Here is a 23,538-nt window from a genome sequence, read left to right as displayed (position 1 = left end):
CAACACTCATCAAACAAGAGATATATAATGCTTCAAGACAACAGCCACTATACAAGAGATACATAACGCTACCAGACAAAACAAACCATACAAGAGATACATAACGCTACAAGACAACCCACATCATACAAAAGATACATAACGCTACAAGACAACACACACCATACAAGAGATACAAGACGTTACAAGACAACATACACCATACAAGAGATACATAACGCTAAAGAAAACACGCACCATACAAGAGATACATAACGCTTGAAGACAACACACACCATACAAGAGATACATAACGCTACAAGACAACACACATCAACCAAGAGATACATACCGCTACAAGACAACACACACCAAACAAGAGATACATAACGCTACAAGACAACACACATCATACAAGAGACACATAACGCTACAAAACAACACACATCATACAAGAGACACATAACGCTACAAGACAACACACATCAAACGAGAGACACATAACGCTACAAAACAACACACATCATACAAGAGACGCATAAGGCTACGAGACAACACACACCATATCAGAGATACATAACGCTACGAGACAACACACACCATACAATAGACAAATAACGCTATAAGACAACACACATCATACAAGAGACACATAACGCTACAAAACAACACACATCATACAGGAGACACATATCGCTACAAGACAACACACACAAAACAAGAGATACATAACGCTAGAAGAAACAAGACATCATACACGAGACAGAAGACGCTACAGGACAACACACACCAAACAAGAGATACATAACGCTACCAGACAACACAGATCTTACAAGAGACACATAACGATACAAGACAACAGCCACTATACAAGAGATACATAACGCTACAAGACAACACACACCATACAAGAGGCACATAACGGTACAAGACAGCACACATCATACAAGAGATACATAACGCTACAAGACAACACACATCATACAAGAGATACATAACGCTTCAAGACAACACACATCATACAAGAGATACATTACGCTTCAAGACAACACACATCATACAAGGGACACATACCGCTACAAGACAACACGCATCAACCAAGAGACACATACCGCTACAAGACAATACGCACCATACAAGAGACACATAACGCTACAAGACATCACACACCATACAAGAGACACATACCGGTACAAGACAACACACACCATACAAGAGACACATACCGCTACAAGACAACACACACAATACAAGAGACACATACCGCTACAAGACAACACACACCATACAAGAGACACATAACGCTACAAGACAACACACACCATAAAAGAGACACATAACGCTACAAGACAACACGCACCATACAAGAGACATATAACGCAAAAAGACATTAGCCACTATACAAGAGATACATAACGCTACCAGACAACACGCACCATACAAGAGACACATAACGCTACAAGACAACACGCACCATACAAGAGATATATAACGCTACAAGACATTAGCCACTTTACAAGAGATACATAACGCTAGAAGATAACACACACCATACAAGAGACACATATCCCTACAAGACAACACAGATCATACAAGGGACACATAACGCTACAAGATGTTAGCCACTATAGAAGATATACATAACACTACAAGATAACACACACCATACAAGAGACACATAGCGCTACAAGACAACACTCATCATACAAGCAAACAAGAGATACATAACACTACAAGACAACAGCCACCATACAAGAGATGCATAACGCTACATGACAACACACACCATACAAGAGATGCATAATGCTACAAGACAACGCACATCATAAAGGAGATAAAGCACGCTACTAGACATCACAAACCATACAAGAGATGCATAACACTACAAGACACCACGCACCAAACAAGAGATAAATCACGCTACTAGACATCACACAGCATACAAGAGACAAATCACGCTACTAGACATCACACAGCATACTAGAGATGCTTAAAGCTACAAGACAACACGCACCAAACAAGAGATAAATCACGCTACTAGACATCACACAGCATACTAGAGATACATAACGCTACAAGACAACATACACCACACAAGAGATGCATAACGCTACAAGACAACACGCACCAAACAAGAGACACATAACGCCATAAGGCAACACGCACCGTACAAGAAATACATAACGCTACAAGACAACACGCATCTTGTAACTATTAAAGTACAACATTGTTAATTTAGGGGCTAGCTACCTTGGTGAGGTAATTGAAAACTGAGTAAGAATTAAACACTTACCTGTGCAAATGGAATCATTTTGCGAACCTCCCAACAGCATAGGCGGAATAGTATTTGTCAGAGAATCGTCAGCATCTGCATATAAAGAAATAAGTTCTAGTATATGTGTAGTTTATTTAATAATAATAATAATATAGCGATGACTAAAAATAAGCATAAGATATATCAACCATAGTAATATCATTACTCTACTATGGTCTGTGTTATGTTTACAATCTGCGTGACAAGGTCACAGGTGGAAATGACGATACAAAAATAACAAAAAGACAGAAACAATAAAACCAATGTCTCGCTTTGAATAAAAAAGAGTGTTGAAAACCGCCCCTATACAAGATATACATACCGCCACAAGACAACACACACCATACAAGAGACACATACCGCTACAAGACATCACAGACCATACAAGAGACACATAACGCTACAAGACAACACACACCATACAAGAGACACATACCGCTACAAGACAACATACACCATACAAGAGACACATAACGCTACAAGACAACACACACAATACAAGAGACACATAACGCTACAAGACAACACACACCATACAAGAGACACATAACGTTACAAGACAACACACACCATACAAGAGACACATACCGCTACAAGACAACACACACCATACAAGAGACACGACCGCTACAAGCCAACACACACCATATAAGAGACACGACCGCTACAAGACAACACACACCATACAAGAGACACATAACGCTACAAGACAACACACACCATACAAGAGACACATACCGCTACAAGACAACTCACACCATACAAGAGACACATAACGCTACAAGACAACACACACCAAACAAGAGACACGACCGCTACAAGACAACACACACCATACAAGAGATACATACCGCTACAGGACAACACACACCATACAAGAGATACATACCGCTACAAGACAACACACACCATACAAGAGACACGACCGCTACAAGACAACACACACCATACAAGAGATACATACCGCTACAAGACAACTCACACCATACAAGAGACACGACCGCTACAAGACAACACACACCATACAAGAGACACATAACGCTACAAGACAACACACACCATACAAGAGACACATAACGCTACAAGACAACACACACCATACAAGAGATACATAACGCTACAAGACATAACACAGCATACAAGAGATACATAACGCTACAAGACAACACACCTCAAACAATACACACATAACGCTACAAGACAACACACACCATACAAGAGACACATAACGCTACAAGACAACACACACCATACAAGAGACACATAACGCTACAAGACAACACACACCATACAAGAGATACATAACGCTACAAGACATAACACAGCATACAAGAGATACATAACGCTACAAGACAACACACCTCAAACAATACACACATAACGCTACAAGACAACACACACCATACAAGAGATACATACCGCTACAGGACAACACACACCATACAAGAGATACATAACGCTACAAGACAACACACCTCAAACAATACACACATAACGCTACAAGACAACACACACCATACAAGAGACACATACCGCTACAAGACAACACACACCAAACAAGAGACACATAACGCTACAAGACAACACACACCATACACGAGATACATACCGCTACAGGACAACACACACCATACAAGAGATACATACCGCTACAAGACAACACACACCATACAAGAGACACATAACGCTACAGGACAACACACATCATACAAGAGATACATAACGCTACAAGACAACTCACACCATACAAGAGATACATAACGCTACAAGACATAACACAGCATACAAGAGAAACATAACGCTACAAGACAACACACACCATACAAGAGATACATAACGCTACAGGACAACACACACCATACAAGAGATACATAACGCTACAAGACATAACACAGCATACAAGAGATACATAACGCTACAGGACAACACACATCATACAAGAGATACATAACGCTACAAGACAACTCACACCATACAAGAGACACGACCGCTACAAGACAACACACACCATACAAGAGACACATAACGCTACAAGACAACACACACCATACAAGAGATACATAACGCTACAGGACAACACACATCATACAAGAGACACATAACGCTACAAGACAACACACACCATACAAGAGATACATAACGCTACAAGACATAACACAGCATACAAGAGATACATAACGCTACAAGACAACACACACCATACACGAGATACATAACGCTACAGGACAACACACATCATACAAGAGACACATAACGCTACAAGACAACACACACCATACAAGAGATACATAACGCTACGAGACATAACACAGCATACAAGAGATACATAACGCTACAAGACAACACACACCATACAAGAGATACATAACGCTACAAGACATAACACAGCATACAAGAGATACATAACGCTACAAGACAACACACCTCAAACAATACACACATAACGCTACAAGACAACACACACCATACAAGAGACACATAACGCTACAAGACAACACACACCATACAAGAGACACATAACGCTACAGGACAACACACACCATACAAGAGATACATAACGCTACAAGACATAACACAGCATACAAGAGATACATAACGCTACAGGACAACACACATCATACAAGAGATACATAACGCTACAAGACAACACATACCATACAAGAGATACATAACGCTACAAGACAACACACACCATACAAGAGACACGACCGCTACAAGACAACACACACCATACAAGAGACACATAACGCTACAAGACAACACACACCATACAAGAGATACATAACGCTACAAGACATAACACAGCATACAAGAGATACATAACGCTACAAGACAACTCACACCATACAAGAGACACGACCGCTACAAGACAACACACACCATACAAGAGACACATAACGCTACAAGACAACACACACCATACAAGAGAAACATAACGCTACAAGACATAACACAGCATACAAGAGACACATAACGCTACAGGACAACACACATCATACAAGAGATACATAACGCTACAAGACAACTCACACCATACAAGAGACACGACCGCTACAAGACAACACACACCATACAAGAGACACATAACGCTACAAGACAACACACACCATACAAGAGACACATAACGCTAGAAGACAACACACACCATACAAGAGATACATAACGCTACAAGACATAACACAGCATACAAGAGATACATAACGCTACAAGACAACACACCTCAAACAATACACACATAACGCTACAAGACAACACACACCATACAAGAGACACATAACGCTACAAGACAACACACACCATACAAGAGACACATATCGCTACAAGACAACACACACCATACAAGAGATACATAACGCTACAAGACATAACACAGCATACAAGAGATACATAACGCTACAAGACAACACACCTCAAACAATACACACATAACGCTACAAGACAACACACACCATACAAGAGATACATAACGCTACAAGACAACACACACCACACAAGAGATACATAACGCTACCAGACAACACACACCATACAAGAGATACATAACGCTACAAGACAACACACACCAAACAAGAGATACATAACGCTACAAGACATCACACACCATACAACAGATACATAACGCTACAAGACAACACAGAGCATACTAGAGATATATAACGCTACACGACAACACACACACCATACAAGAGATACATAACGCTACAAGAAAACACACACCTTACTAGAGATATATAACGCTACAAGACAACACACACCATACTAGACATACATACCGCTACAAGACAACACGCATCATACAAGAGATACATAACGCTACAAGACAACACACACCACACTAGAGACACATAGCGCTACAAGATAAAACACACCATACAAGAGATACATAACGCTACACGACAACACACACCATACAAGAGATACATAACGCTACAAGACAATACACACCATACAAGAGATACATAACGCTACAAGACAACACACACCATACAAAAGACACATAACTCTACAAGACAACACACACCATACAAGAGACACATAACGCTACAAGACAACACACACCATACAAGAGATACATAACGCTACAAGACAACACACACCATACAAGAGACACATAACGCTACAATACAACACACACCATACACGAGACACATACCGCTACAAGACAACACACACCATACAAGAGACACATAACGCTACAAGACAACACACACCATACAAGAGAGACATAACGCTACAAGACAACACACACAATACAAGAGACACATAACGCTACAAGACAACACACACCATACAAGAGACACATAACGCTACAAGACAACACACACCATACAAGAGATACATAACGCTTAAAGACAGAACACTCTAAACAAGAGATACATAACGCTTAAAGACAGCACACACCATACAAGAGACACGACAACTACAGGCCAACACACACCATACAAGAGACACATAACGTTACAAGACAACACACACCATACAAGAGACACATACCGCTACAAGACAACACACACCATACAAGAGACACGACCGCTACAAGACAACACACACCATACAAGAGACACGACAACTACAAGCCAACACACACCATACAAGAGACACATACCGCTACAAGACAACTCACACCATACAATGGACACGACCGCTACAAGACAACACACACCATACAAGAGACACATAACGCTACAAGACAACACACACCATACAAGAGACACATAACGCTACAAGACAACACACACCATACAAGAGATACATAACGCTACAAGACATAACACAGCATACAAGAGATACATAACGCTACAAGATAAAACACCTCAAACAATACACACATAACGCTACAAGACAACACATACCATACAAGAGACACATAACGCTACAAGACAACACACACCACACAAGAGATACATAACGCTACCAGACAACACACACCATACAAGATATACATAACGCTACAAGACAACACACACCAAACAAGAGCTACATAACGCTTAAAGACATCACACACCATACAACAAATACATAACGCTACAAGACAACACAGAGCATACTAGAGATATATAACGCTACAAGACAACACACACCATACTAGACATACATACCGCAACAAGACAACACGCATCATACAAGAGATACATAACGCTACAAGACAACACACCTTATTAGAGATATATAACGCTACAAGAGAACACACACCATACAAGAGATACATAACGCTACAAGACAACACACCTTACTAGAGATATATAACGCTACAAGACAACACACACCATACTAGACATACATACCGCAACAAGACAACACGCATCATACAAGAGATACATAACGCTACAAGACAACACACACCACACTAGAGACACATAGCGCTACAAGATAAAACACACCATACAAGAGATACATAACGCTATAAGACAACACACACCACACAAGAGATACATAACGCTACAAGACAACACACACCATACAAGAGACACATAACGCTACAAGACAACACACACCATACAATAGACACATAACGCTACAAGACAACACACACCATACAAGAGACACATAACGCTACAAGACAACACACACCATACAAGAGATACATAACGCTACAAGACAACACACACCATACAAGAGATACATAACGCTACAAGACAACACACACCATACAAGAGACACATAACGCTACAAGATAACACACATCATACAAGAGATACATACCGCTACACGACAACACACACAATACAAGAGAAACATAACGCTACACGACAACACACACCATACAAAAGATGCATTACGCTTCAAGACAACACAGAATACAAGAGATGCATAACGCTACAAGAAAACACACCAAACAAGAGATTCATAACGCTACAAGACAACACACACCATACAAGAGATACATAACGCTACAAGACAACACACACCATACAAGAGATACATAACGCTACAAGATAACACACATCATACAAGAGATACATACCGCTACACGACAACACACACAATACAAGAGAAACATAACGCTACACGACAACACACACCATACAAAAGATGCATTACGCTTCAAGACAACACAGAATACAAGAGATGCATAACGCTACAAGAAAACACACCAAACAAGAGATTCATAACGCTACAAGACAACACACATCATACAAGAGATACATACCGCTACACGACAACACACACCATACAAGAGATGCATAACGCTACAAGACAACACACACCATACAAAAGAGATGCATAACGCTACAAGACAACACACATCATACAAGAGATACATATCGCTACAAGACAACACACACCATACAAGAGACACATAACGATACAAGACAAGAAACATTAAACAAGAGATACACAACGCTACAAGATAACACACATCATACAAGAGATACATAACGCTACAAGACAACACACACCATACAAGAGATACATAACGCCACAAGACAACAGACATCATACAAGAAACAGAAGACGCTACAAGACAACACACACCAAAGAAGAGATACATAACGCTACCAGACAACACACCATACAAGAGACACATAACGCTACAAGACAACACTCATCATACAAGAAATACAAAACGCTACAAGACAACACTCATCAAACAAGAGATACATAACGCTACAAGATAATACACATCAAACAAGAGATACATAACGCTACAAGACAACAGCCACTATACAAGAGATACATAATGCTACAAGGCAACACACACCATAGAAGAGATACATAACGACAGAAGACAACACACAGCATACAAGAGATACATAACGCTACCAGACGAAACACACCATACAAGAGATCCATAATGCTACAAGATAACACACATCATACAAGGGATACATAACGCTACAAGACAACACAAATCATACAAGAGATACATAACGCTACCAGAAAACAAACAGCAAACAAGAGATACACAACGCTACAAGATAACACACACCATACAAGAGATACATAACGCTACAAGACAACATCCATCATACAAGAGATACATAACGCTACAAGATAACACACATCATACAAGAGATACATAACGCTACAAAACAACACACATCAAACAAGAGATACACAACGCTACAAGATAACACACACCATACAAGAGACACTTAACGCTACAAGACAACACACATACAAGAGACACATAACGCCACAAGACAACACACACCATACAAGAGACACATAACGCTACAAGACAACACACACCATACAAGAGATACATAACGCTTAAAGACAACACGCACCATACAAGAGATACATAACGCTTCAAGACAACACGCACCAAATAAGAGATACATAACGCTTCAAGACAACACGCACCATACAAGAGATACATACGCTTCAAGACAACACGTACCATACAAGAGATACATAACGCTTCAAGATAACACGCACCAAACAAGAGATACATAACGCTTCAAGACAACACGCACCATACAAGAGATACATAACGCTTTAAGATAACACGCACCAAACAAGAGATACATAACGCTTTAAGATAATACACACCAAACAAGAGATACATAACGCTTTAAGATAACACGCACCAAACAAGAGATACATAACGCTTCAAGACAACACGCACCATACAAGAGATACATAAGGCTTTAAGACAACACGCACCATACAAGAGATACATAAGGCTTCAAGACAACACGCACCATACAAGAGATACATAACGCTTCAAGACAACACACACCATACAAGAGATACATAACGCCACAAGACAACAGACATCATACAAGAAACAGAAGACGCTTCAAGACAACACACACCATACAAGAGACACATAACGCTTCAAGACAACACACACCATACAAGAGACACATAACGCTTCAAGACAACACACACCATACAAGAGATACATAACGCTTCAAGACAACACACACCATACAAGAGATACATAACGCTTCAAGACAACACACAGCAGACAACACACACCATACAAGAGACACATAACGCTTCAAGACAACACACAGCAGACAACACACACCATACAAGAGACACTTAACGCTTCAAGACAACACGCACCAAACAAGAGATACATAACGCCATAAGCAACAATAAAACCAATGTCTCACTTTAAATAAAAAAGTGTGTTGGAAACCGTGAGTTTACGCGTTATCTCGCTGATTGCGTCACATATTTCGAATAATAAACTCACACTGCTTGAACATACATTTTCAATCAAAAATTATTACCGGTAACGTCTGTGGTATAAATATTGTCTAAAGGATTAGTGTGGTCCTCTGTCGTCTGCACGGTGCTGCCTCCAGCAACTAACAGAAAAATAAAAGTAGTTTTATATACAAAGATGAACACATTTCGTTTGTACTATAGTATAAGAGCAAATATTGTGAAAGTATCATTCATGTTTGAATTGCTAAATGCATCATTTCAAATTTACCACTTGGTATATAATGACAGTCTGAACGAATATTCTAGTGTGGATATGAAGAATAGGTATTTGATTGACTGTGATATGTTTGAAATTGCCATTTACATATACAGTAAAACTGCGATAAATCGAGTCCCGGCCGTAAACCTCTAGTTATCCGATGCTAAAGGCCTAGTTTTAATCCTTCTATTTGAGCCCCCCCCCCCCCCACACACACACACACAAAACGTGTATAGTACACAACCTCTGTGTAATGATCATAATTTCATTGCCTAATTGTCTTATCAGATCTCTGATCTGAGTATCCTGCTGTGCAGTTCTGTAGATTTTATTATAGAAATCGTCTCTAAATGGCCCTGAGCCAATTACCAAATACACAGGAAATTGGCACCTACTGTGACACCAGTGGAATTAGCAGGAGATGCACAGAAGGGGATTGTCATGCTAAACATTTCTTAAACTAGGCTTTTAAGAGTATATTTAATGGCCTAGTTTAAACCTTCTATAAGTGACCACTCCCCCCCAAAAAAAAAATAACAAAAAAACAAACAAACAACAACACAACAACAACAACAAAAAAACAAACTGTACAGTACACAACCTCTGTTTATTGTTCTTAATCTACTTACCTTGATCCCCCTTATCAGATCTCCGATCTGAGTATCCTGCTGTTTAGTTTTGAAAGTTTTATTATAGAAATGGACCCTTAATGACCCTGAGCCAACAAAAGATAATACACGAAATTGGCCCATACTGTGACACCAGTGGAATTAGCAGGAGATGCACAGCAGGGGGTTATCATGCCAAATATTCCTGAAACTAGGCCATTAATCTACAATAATACTTAAAGCTGCACTCTCACAGATTGACCATTTTTAAAACTTTTTTTATGTTTTGTCTTGGAAAGAGCAATAATTTTTGAACTTAAATATAAAACTCTGCGATCTAAGTTTTTGTCAGCAGTCTTATTTAACTGGTTTCCATGGATTTTCGCAAAAAAATGGCTTGTTCCAAGACAAAAAATAAAACAAGTTGTCAAAACGTTCAATCTGTGAGAGTGCAGCTTTAAAGTCAGGACTTAGCCACGATCTCGAGACGAGCAATCCGAAGTTTTCGGAGTTTTCGCAGTTTAACTGTTTAAAAAAATACGTTGTAAATGGTATCATCATTTCTTTACAAAACTTTCTTTGTCTATATTAGCATATATATTATATGTTTGAAAACATTTGATGCAAAACATGTTTAAGTAATGCATCATATAGTAGAAAGCAAACATTTGAAGATGTCTAGTTAAACATGTAAATTTCGATTAGTATTATTTTAAATTGAATTCAAAGAAATTTGAGAAGTAAAAACACTTTGTCTTACCATTATTCAAATATGAAAGGCTGAAGATGCCAATCAATACTAACTTCATGGGGTTGAAATCCATGTTGTCGCGCAGATGCAAACACGTTCACATTTTTCATCTCCCATGTGTACAATGACTTAAGTTTTAAAAACAGGAAAATAAACTTGAACAGCCACTGTCATCAACAATCAAGAATCCGCCCATTGTCTTTACATGGCCTCTAAACGCCAGCTCCACCACTTTACGGTGGTGCAAAGAAAAGCGTGAGAATGTTCTTACGGGATGTGTAAGCACCGAAATGTACTTGCTATGCAATCAGATCTCAAAATATGCACAAGTCCGATTCGGGAGAAAAGCTGCTGACACCACAGTTTGCACAATATTGAAACGAAATAGTAACCAGTCTACAGTAGAAGTGTTCTTACACGGTACCACATTCTCCGATTTTCGAAATATGTCCGTTAAATGAAATTATTAAATAAAATATAAATCATACTCACGTTTGTTCATGTAAACATAAGGCACAGCTCCACCACGGAAGTGTCGACAGCTCTTTTTCTTTGCACCACCGTAAAGTGCTGGAGCTGGCGTTTAGAGGCCGTGCTTAAGTGGTCAATGAAATTCATAGGTCAGATTTCAGGATTCGGGATTTAACACATGCAGTAATTTGAACACAAATGTCTTCCTCATCACCTGATCATTAATTCTTATATATGTATATATAACGAAAATACAATAGGTTGGACTGTGAGACACGAAAAATATAGCATGACCGCTATTAATAAGCTGTATTTTCTGGGAGTAGGATTTTGGTCCCAGGCATTTTCTGGGAGTAGGATACAAATATTGGTACAAGGTATTTTACACATTAGGTTTGTATAACACCAGTAAGGAACCACACGAGGGAAATAGTAGGAGATTGACATTTTAATAACTGTAGCAACTTTTCTAAAAAGTAATTGCAAAATTTAAGCAAGGGAAGGATAACTCTTGCAATGTGTATAATTATAAGAGAAGTAACAATTGTTTACATCTATTCATGGCCTACGGCGTAGGGGAGATAATTATGTTGACATATCAAATGACAAACATGTACATGGTCATGCAATGAAGCTACCTGTAAAGTTTCATTGATTTTTGCCTGGTAGTTTCAGTGATTTTTTTTAAAGCAAAACAGTAAGTCGGCCATTTTGTTGTTGTTGTTGTTCATCAATCTCAATTCCTTGTTGTATGCTTGTAGAGGGTCATGCAGTGAAGCTTCCTGTAAAGTTTCAGTGACTTTGGCCTGGTAGTTTCAAAGGATACGTTTTTTAAGCAAAACGGGAAGTTGGCCGGAGTGTTATTGTTGTTGATCAATCGCGACCCCTTGTTGCATTTTTGTAGAAGGTTACCCAAGGAAGCTTCCTGTAAAGTTTCATTGAATTCGGATTGGTAGAGAAGATTTTTAAAGCAAAACAGGAAGTCGGCCATCTTCGTTTTATATATGTTCCACGTAAATCATCGAATACATTACAAACACAAACAAAGTGAAACTCATCTTCAATATCACCATTATTACACATATGGCACAATAGCGTTGATTATGATATTGTTACCATAACGCTCAGTTTCAATACGTAAACTAGCCTGTAACCGACTGACCAATTAGCGTCCACATAATGGGGGCTAATCAGTTGTCTGTTGCTATCCACCATGACCTCCGACAATTTTCAAATATCAACAGTAGGGTAATTCGCTGGTTTTTACATATCAAATACAAAATGTTTTCCTCATAACTGAGATAACATTTAGACAAATAAGCAAAGACGAAATACTGTCATTTTCCCTTATAGATGTTTGTATGTATTTGTTTGATATTAAAGTGACTTTTAAGTTAACTATTTTAACCATTCAAACGTTTTTATTGTCAATGTAATGGTACATAATACTAGTATACGAATATTTTCTGTTAGTCTTCAAAAAGGAGATATCAGTTTAGTGTATAATATTGACGATATATATCTTGCGATTTATTTTTATTTTAAAATTTCTCTCCTTCTTGTTTGTAAAGATTTATAACCAAAGCATATGCATTACCTTTTAAGTTTGTTTAAACATACTTTTTGGGGGAAATACAACTCTGTTTAAAATTATTCGAGTTAAAAAAATTGAATTAAGATAAAAGATCTAAAAGCATATAACTAAAGGTCACAAAAGTATATACGTATTATATATAAAACAAAATCATCTTTGCAAATGACCCAAATCAAAGTATAAACTTGTGCATTAATTATAAGTAACGTTATGATCATTTGTATCTTCTTTGTTGCTTGTTAGAACATGTTTGAATTTCATTTAATATGGATATCATTAAATTGAGAGAAACATTTTGGAAGTCATAGCAATATTTATATTTCATTTAACTTGTACAACACAGGTGATTTTTAATGGAGAAAGGAAGAAAAACAGCGAAAACCTTTGAATTTTGACATTTAATCTAAACACACTTCGTTTTTGTTCAATACCGGAAATTGGTACACGTTTTGTTTCCCTTAATTTGAGTTTTAAAATAGAAAGCTGTAACAAAAATCCGATGTTATTTAGAAAAAGACATACAATTTATTTTACTTTATTCTTACATTGCATTCAATTAATAATAATGAACTGATGTTATACTCACTTTTATTGCTTTGTTTGACCACATTCCATGCAATTTTCATCGGATTGTCAAGTATACCTTAAATATTATAATCAGGGCGGGTAATTGACCTGCACCATACCATTCCAAATGTAAACAAAAAAGGCCATCTTAATTGGATGTAAAAAGGTAACTTTTTAACTATGTTTTCGTTTTTAGAATAAACTTGAAGCAGAGATAAAGTTATGAACCTTTCAGATTTTAAGTTGTGAAGCATTATCACTGACAATTTCTCTCGGAGTACATTTATGTGCAAAAAAATCTCATGAGGCCTAACACAAATTGATCAGTGGACATAATTAGCACATCCTCTTAATGAATTTCGCGCGTAACAGGATTTAAGGTGGAACGCGACTATGAATTTTTTTTCGAGTTACTGTCTGAAAATTGGTATACGAATAGAAGAGCATATGCCCAGTTAGGAACTGTTTTTACATTTTCAATATTCGGAACAATTTTGAATCTACGAGTCTTCAAAATATGCCACTGACGTCAATTTTGAGACGTCTGTCATATTTTTGCGTTCCAGCTACAATAACCGATATTTTCATCAATTCTTCGTTTACAGCTATGAAATTTCAACATCAAGTGCGTTTTATGAAAACGTGCACGCACATATATTTTTCGTTCTCTTGTTTTACGTTATTTATTTAAAATTCGTCTTTAACGTCATTTTTCGCGGGAAAAACGGCGTCGTGTTTCGCTGAAAAAAGTGCGCCTTTCTTTAATTCCTGAAGAAACTGCTCGTTTAATTTTTGATTTTTTTAAATACATGTATTCAATGATTTATTACAAATCGCCTGATATCAAAAAAAGGGTACCTCACCGACTTCGTTTTTGCGCAGTATCAAATAATCTAACCCCTATACCTGTTTCTTTTTCATTACGTATTGTTATAAAACGTTTAGCATGACGTAAATCGTACTATTATTTACGCTAATAAAAGCTTAGTTTTGAATAAACCACTGATCAATAACATATATCCATTTATTCAAAATCCATGCATAAACATTTATAACAAGATCAATTTTGTCTAATAAAACTTTAACTTATTACTCAATTATGCATTTATGGAAAATATTAAATACTGGTTACAAGATTTTAACCGCGTGTTTAATATCATAATGCACAAAAACAATAAATTATTGGTGAATGCTAAAATATTTACTGTGGTCTACTCTAATCTCATAAGGCCAAATAAAAAAATAGGTCTGTTTCAGGTTACCCGACCGACCCTATTTTTTCCCGCCGACCCTAACCTTTTTTTCCCTGAAAAGAATGTGATTTGGGTACGAAAAGCATTTGTTACGAAATGTATGTACGTAAAGTTGACAATATTAGAGTTGGATTTTTTGAATGTATTTACCGTACTTCACCTTATCGGACACCTTAAAATAATTAATTTTTCGCTCTACGAATTCATAGAAAATAACCATTTTTACATTTTATTTACATGTATGGTAAACCTGCCTTTTTTCTTCATGTCTGCATTTTACCACTTATTAATTTATCCGTAGTTATCAATGGTTATTACGCCTATAAGTCACTGTAGCTCCTTCATCAAGATAGTTAAAATCCCATTCAACACCATTTTATACATGCATTGAAATGAATAAACACCTTTTATCGGCTTCAGATCAAACAGTCCCATTGTGTGACGTCACATAACTCAGTTATACCCACGAGGATCTCATGGAGAGCATGGATATTGTTATTCAGGATTAATGTGTCTGGTGTTTTTTTTATTGTAACTTGAGTATTGCATTTATAACTTTAATTCATCACATTTAATAGTTACCTGTATCATTGAATGTGTTGACTTTATTGTTTTCATGCCAAGAAAGCCTATCCAATTTTCGATTAAGAAGGAAACCCCTGTATGCCAGCATATACCTGGATTTTAGCAGCATATGCATTATGTTCCATTCAGTGGTTTTGTGCTTAGGGTTAAGGACTGACTTGGTTCTCCATGAAATTTTTATCAGTTATCTGCTATTACAGCTAATTCATTTCATTTAATGGCCATTACGACCAGCATGAAATTCAGGGGAGCAATAATTTTGGTCATTTTTCGGAAAAATCTTTCTATAGTGCATGGTTCTTAGATTTAACGTTTCTTCTCATTGTGTTTATTACGACACTTGTCAAAAATAAAAATAAAAATTCAATAATAGTTTATTATTAAGTATTGACATGATTTTCTTAACTATAAAAAGTATAATTATTAATTAACTAAGCTAAGCATTACATCTTTGATATTGTTTATGAACAATCTCCTTGATAACAATATTTAACTATCTAAACCACACTCTTGTTATTATGTTTAATTATGTTTAAAGATTGAAAACATCAAGTACAAATGTACTAACTGTATTTCTTAGTTCCCCGACAGCTAAATATTTTCCTCACGCCGGCCAAATCCTAATAGCCTCTTATAGAACAATACCGTAATCAAGTCGTTTAATTTAACAACTTGAGTACGGTATTGTTCTATAAGAGGCTCTTAGGATTTGGCCGGCGTGAGGAAGTTTTTGGAAACAAATAGAATCACAAACCCCAGTCGAACTTATCAACTTCCGGCTCAAAATGTTATGACTCATGTATATTTAATAAAATGATACCGGGGAGTTGTTTATCTGTGGATGTTGAAAATCTGCTTAAAGGGGCTATACTCCGTATGATAAAATAGCGGGAAAAAAGAGAAAATTTTCGAAAACTGACATAAACTTGGCATCGATGTGTACAATGCATTGAAACTTACTAACTGAAGAACCCGGTCTCCGACACAGTTTTTTTTTTACATTTTGGTACTTTTTTTTTACAATTATGATAAAGCGTAACACAGTCCATTAGATAATTGTCCTGAGATTCGTTACAGAAGAAAACTTTTTTGGTGCGAATCTGGTGTACAGTCCCTTTAAGGGTTCATTGTACTTTGCGCTCATTATAAATAGATAAATGAAGGGTCTTCGCATTGATACAAAAAGCTTAGTTCCTTCATTCACAGCAACATATAATTGATTAACGCAAGATTAGCAGCATAAGTAGAAGTTATATGATAGTTAGTAGAAGGAATAGTAGTAGCTGTTGTTGTAGAAGTGGCAACAACAACAATTCAGCAGGAGCGGCAGTAGTTTTAGGGGTATCATCATCATCATCATCATTATCATCATCATCATCATCATCATCGGTGGTGGTGGTGGTGGTTGTGGTGGTGCTGACGGTGGTGTTGTGGCGGTGGTGTTGACATTGGCAATAGCAGAAGCAGTAGTGGTAGTATCAACAACAATAGCTGCAGCATTACCACCTGTATTACTAAGACTTAAGAGCACACATATTAAATGACCAACATAGTCGGTTCTGTTCGGTGGGGTTAAATACCTATTTATAGTAACGATCGTTCTGAGTCATGTTATTATTTGGAGTGGGGGTGGGTTAATATTTTACAGAAAAGGAGTGACTCAAGGACAGCGACCATTGTTGTGAGTTTATGTCGGTCAAAACATGTTCTTTCACAGGTCACGGTTTGAAGACAATGCCAGATGAACACAAAACTAAGCAATTTTTTAGATTGAAACATTGCAAAAACAAATCCCAATCAGTTATACGAAAATGCATTTTAACCGCCTCATGTGTTCATGATAATATGAACAAAATTGAAGTAAATTTAACATTCGGAGATTCAGTTTCGCCAATGTGATATATTTCAAGTTTCGTTTGTATTTCCCATTTTCCATGGTGTATACGTATATACTTACGAACTCAATATTTTTTACAGTGAAAAAACAACAACAAAGCTTTAAAAATGAACAATAAGAGTGTGTGTTTTTGTTAAAAAATGTGAACCCAATAAATCTGACATTTTAAAATCAATATCCATACGCTTAGTAAAGCATACCCTTAAATATAATTCGACCTACGAGACGGCCAGATTCATATATAATGTAATATAGGCTACATTTTCATTCCAAATAAAACGGTTGGTTAAGCATACCATTTTCATTAACTTCTGTCATATGTCTAAAACGATAATGTTACTCATTAAAAACATCATATTTTTGTTTAAGAATAAGTAAATAATAAGTTTTACTAAATTAAGTACTCTGTAATTTTAATTAATTGTAGTTAACACTTGATACTTCTTCACGTCTTTCTGGGCAAAATTAAATACATTCTTCCAAATCTTGACCCAAACTACAGCAACTCCCTAGATATGAAAACATGATTAAACACATGGTCAGATTCTCGGTCAATTAGGGGTTAATGTGTAGCTGAAATTGGCTCTTGTGTAGAAATGAAAAGTGGAAAAATTTGCTGGTATTTCTTGGCATGATTGATGTTTCAATGAGTATTACTGTACGATTATTGCTTCATAAAGTCTATATTTAAAGTGTGATACAAGTTTCAAAGTTAATTGGCGGATCGTTTTACAAACATGTCATGTCTGTGTTTTCTTAATCTCTGCATTGCCCTTAATTTTGTTGTTTCTTTAATCCTCCATTGAATATATCACACATCCTTTTCACCAGGCAATAAATCGTTTAGGATGGGTAGTAACCAACTAACTTATCACAGTGATGTATACGGTTAGGTAATCTAGCCAGGCATTGTAACGATAAAGATCAATAATTTTTGTCTGTGAGACTTAGTAACTGTAAAAGTTCAGTCGATGTCCTTTGGGTGTCCGAAAATTAGGTACCTAAAATAAATTATTTTTGAAAATAATAATGGATGTCCGAATTTATAGAATGTCCGAACTCTTAAGGTGAATTACGTTTGTGCTTGTGTGGCAGGTATATTTCAATTCTTGAACTATATTTTCTTGTCAGATACAAATGTGTCAGATACTGACTTTCGGATTGATATGTCAGACTTAAGTGTGCAATTTTGGCAATAAAACTTGCATGTTACTTGTTCTTCAAACCTGAACCCCCAGGTCCTCTTGACAGCATTGAGGTTTCCTTGGCTGATGGCTTATATGGAAAATTTGCTGTCCCACTCTTCATGTAGTTATGTTTCAGGGAGGTTAGTATTCTACAGAGGGTGATTGAAAGCAAACGGGTGCATAAAGAAAAGTAAAACCGTTCCTGGAAAGTCTCAAATAATAGCAGAGTGGTGTACCATAACTTAGTTGAAATCCAACCATCATTGTCAAAAGTATTTAACCAGACAAATAAAGAATGTTTCCTTTGAAGCATGTAACATGTTTAAAAACTACTTATAAACCTGAAAATTGATGACTTTTATTTTTGTTTACTTTCTGAGCCAACAGTTACTGAAATCAATAATATATAAAAAAAAAAATAATAAAAAAATATAAAAAATATTCCGACCTACCCACCCTATTTTTTTTAGCAGTGTTACCTGAAACACACCTATTTTTTTATTTGGCCTAATGTAAAAATACCATGTTTTATGCTCATTTCTTTCAAATCAACTCGGTATTTCTCATAAGAACCTTAGTTTTCGACAAGATTTCTGCATCCAAGCGTCAGATCACACACGACCTTACTATCATGGAAGTCAAATAGACTTATTTTATTTGCATGTAGAATGTAAGCTTTTTATTTATACTTATATATATAGCTATATCCTACCTATATAAATATTTTGACAACAATATGCTATAATTTTAAACTGTACTATTATTGTATATAATATTATTTATGTTCTATGTCTATCAATGTTTGGATATATTATGAATATGTCAAGCCATGGGGAAAATTAAGATATTGAGTTGAGTTGAGATGGGAGAGTAAGTGTGCATCTTTAAATAGTTACTATAAGCTCATTTTGTTAAGGGTTGTTATAGCTTACATACACACGCACAAAACGTACACATATGCACGCGTAAAAACGCACCCCACACACCATACCACACTCAAGCACGCGTGCACACGCATACATATATGCGCACGAGCACGCGCTCGCGCTCCCGCGCACGCACGCACGCACGCACGCACGCACGCACGCACACACACACACACACACACACACACACGCTGTCACACACATGTACGCTCTCACACGCAGGCATGTATGTACACACGCTCGCGCGCGCGCGCACACACACACGCACGCCCGCACGCACGCGTGTACAATACGCACGGCAGGGACATTGAGTGCGGGATAAGGTAGCTATGTTGGCTTCTGTATCATGGGCATTGAATGCATCGCTGAAAGTTGTCTCATGAATTTGCTTGAACGCACGAGAATCTTTGATTGCGTGGTAAAGTCAGGAAAACAAAATAACTCGTTATGGATTAAAACAAACAATGCATTGATTAACAAAATTAAACATTTTACTGCACTAAAACATTAACTTTCAGATCATCATTTGAGCCATTTGGAACATATATTTTATCATAGTGTGTGTGTGTGTGTGTGTGTGTGCGTGCGTGCGTGCGTGCGTGCGCGTGCGTGTTCGTGTGTATGGGCGTGCGTGCATGTACGAGTATGTGGGCGTATACGTGCGTTCATTGAGTGCATTTGTGTGAACTATAACAACCCTTAATAAGATGAGATAATAGAAACAATTCAATGTGATCATTTACAATCAGTGCAAACACAAGTATTAAACACAAATACGATTTACCACAACTTATACTATTGTTTTAATATGCCTTTTAAAATAAATACATATCGAAAACAATGGTTCTTATGAAGAATACCGAGTTTAATTTGAAAGAAATATGAGACCATAGTAAATTCTTTAGCATTCACCAAAAAAATGATTCATTTTTGCGCTTTCTACTATTAAATAAACAGTTACAATCTTGTAATCAGTGAATAATATTTTGTATGAGTTTATTATTAAGTAAGAAGTAAGGGTTTATCAGTCAAAATAAATGTATGTTATACATGTGGAAATTGATTTGAATAAGAGTTTCACTTTAAAATTTTAGTGTGTTTTAAAATAACGCCGATTGACCCCGTTATATATTGACCACATGAGTCATGTTCTTTCTGTTCAAAGAATGACCGATCATTTTTTAACGTCAAGAACTGACCATCCCCCACCCCTCCCCAAACCGTTGCGTAACAAATGACCCTCGTTAAAAATGTTCAAGAGTTATATTCACTACCAAACTTAGTCAATAATATGGTTACCAATATAAGTGGAATTTATGAATTGTATATGTTTTTATTCAACGATAACCGATTGACTACATCAAACTTAGATTCAAGACACTGAACTCTATATTTGCGTATTTTATAGATCTGTATACTATTACATTTTTCTCCGATAGTGACATACAGAAGAAAACTTGGATGATTTTAAGGGGGGAGGGGGGGGGGGGGGGGCTGTCGATTATCATTTTTTGGTTTGTTAGTTATATTTTGTGTATGAAATGAGTGTCACACACTGGATATACTATACTTTTGCTTAGTTTAGAGCATTATAACTGCAGATCTCTACTGATACTTATTAAAGAAATAAAGTAGTAGAACCGTTTATTGTTGTGTTATTACTGTAGATGTATAATTATATAAAAAAACAAAGCACTAATCAGCATAGTCACAGCTCATAGCATAGTGACTGGAACGATTATTGATGTGTATTATCAAAATATTATAATTTGGCAAATGAGATTGCTTAATAATTAAGAAAGCCTCTCATTAAAATAGCCGCAATTCGATTAACGTCATGCTAAACGTTTAAATACACTACGTATTGAAAAAGAAACAGGTATAGGGGTTAGATGATTTGATATTGCGCAAAAACGAAGTCGGTGAGGTACCCTTTTCTTGATATCAGGCGATTTGTAATTAAACATTGAATACATGTATTTAAAAAAATCAAAAATTAAACGAGCAGTTTTTTCAAGAATTAAAGAAAGGCGCACTTTTTTCAGCGAAACACGACGCCGTTTTTCCCGCGAAAAATGACGTTAAAGACGAATTTTAAATAAATAACGTAAAACAAGAGCAGAAAAATATATGTGCGTGCACGTTTTCATAAGACGCACTTGATGTTGAAATTTCATAGCTGTAAACGAAGAATTGATGAAAATATCGGTTATTGTAGCTGGAACGCAAAAATATGACAGACGTCTCAAAATTGACGTCAGTGGTATATTTTGAAGACTCGTAGATTCAAAACTGTTCCGAATATTGAAAAAGTAAAAACAGTCCCTAACTGGGCATATGCTCTTCTATTCGTATACCAATTTTCAGACAGTAACTCGAAACAAAATTCATAGTCGCGTTCCACCTTAAACAACCATGTGAATAAGCGTTATCTCACAAGATTTATTCACCATGCACCAAGTCACATTTCTTCATTCCGGTTTGAGCCCGAGCTTGTTTCTGTAGTTTTTCACATATTTTTTCAAAATGCTTCCTTAATATCAGCTAGTGTTGCAACATCATTATCCTAAATCGGACTAGTAAGCCAAAAAGATCAAAAAGCATTACCGGGCCCCTCAACAATCACTCATTCAACGATCGCTATTTCCTTTTTTGGCTTATCATTAATCACTTCACGTAGTTTAGTCGTAGCCACTGTGGTGTAAAGACAGCATGGTGCAAAATATAATGTCGTTGGCTACTATTCATCGTATCATCCACCTTATTAATAATTCCTTTTTGAGCTGCTTTTGCATTATACTTTTTAAATAAAAAAGTGCTCGGTTTTCAGGTAATATGGATTTTCTTCTTCCCATGGCCATGTCACTTCATATCTTAATTGACGTCCTTGATTGTTTCTTTAAAATGATAAATGTCGACTTCGTCGTCGAATGTGTTAGCCTTACCAATGACTCCAATAGATTCAATACTCCAAAGGTCGGTTAAGTCGGGCTTTTTCTGAATGGCATTGTCAACACTGG

General features: G+C 36.8%; 1 protein-coding gene across 4 annotated transcripts in view; it reads right to left on the bottom strand.

Annotated features, from left to right (window-relative positions):
* Window positions 1–12,153, bottom strand: part of LOC128213476 (protein draper-like) — a 33,116-nt gene extending 20,963 nt beyond the window's left edge. For all 4 annotated transcript variants that reach the window (XM_052919212.1, XM_052919214.1, XM_052919213.1 and 1 more), the window contains exons 1-3: window positions 12,048–12,153; window positions 10,483–10,560; window positions 2,273–2,347 (exon numbers count right to left, since the gene is read on the bottom strand). In XM_052919212.1, the coding sequence (XP_052775172.1) occupies window positions 2,273–2,347; window positions 10,483–10,560; window positions 12,048–12,111 (217 nt within the window). In that variant the 5' untranslated portion in view covers window positions 12,112–12,153. The remainder of the gene's footprint in view (window positions 1–2,272; window positions 2,348–10,482; window positions 10,561–12,047) is intronic.
* Window positions 12,154–23,538: the final 11,385 nt, after the last annotated feature.

This window comes from Mya arenaria, chromosome 13, assembly GCF_026914265.1.
Source record: "Mya arenaria isolate MELC-2E11 chromosome 13, ASM2691426v1".
NCBI lineage: Eukaryota > Metazoa > Mollusca > Bivalvia > Myida > Myidae > Mya > Mya arenaria.
Note: the sequence above shows the minus strand (reverse complement) of the source record. Positions and strands in the feature narration are given on the sequence as shown.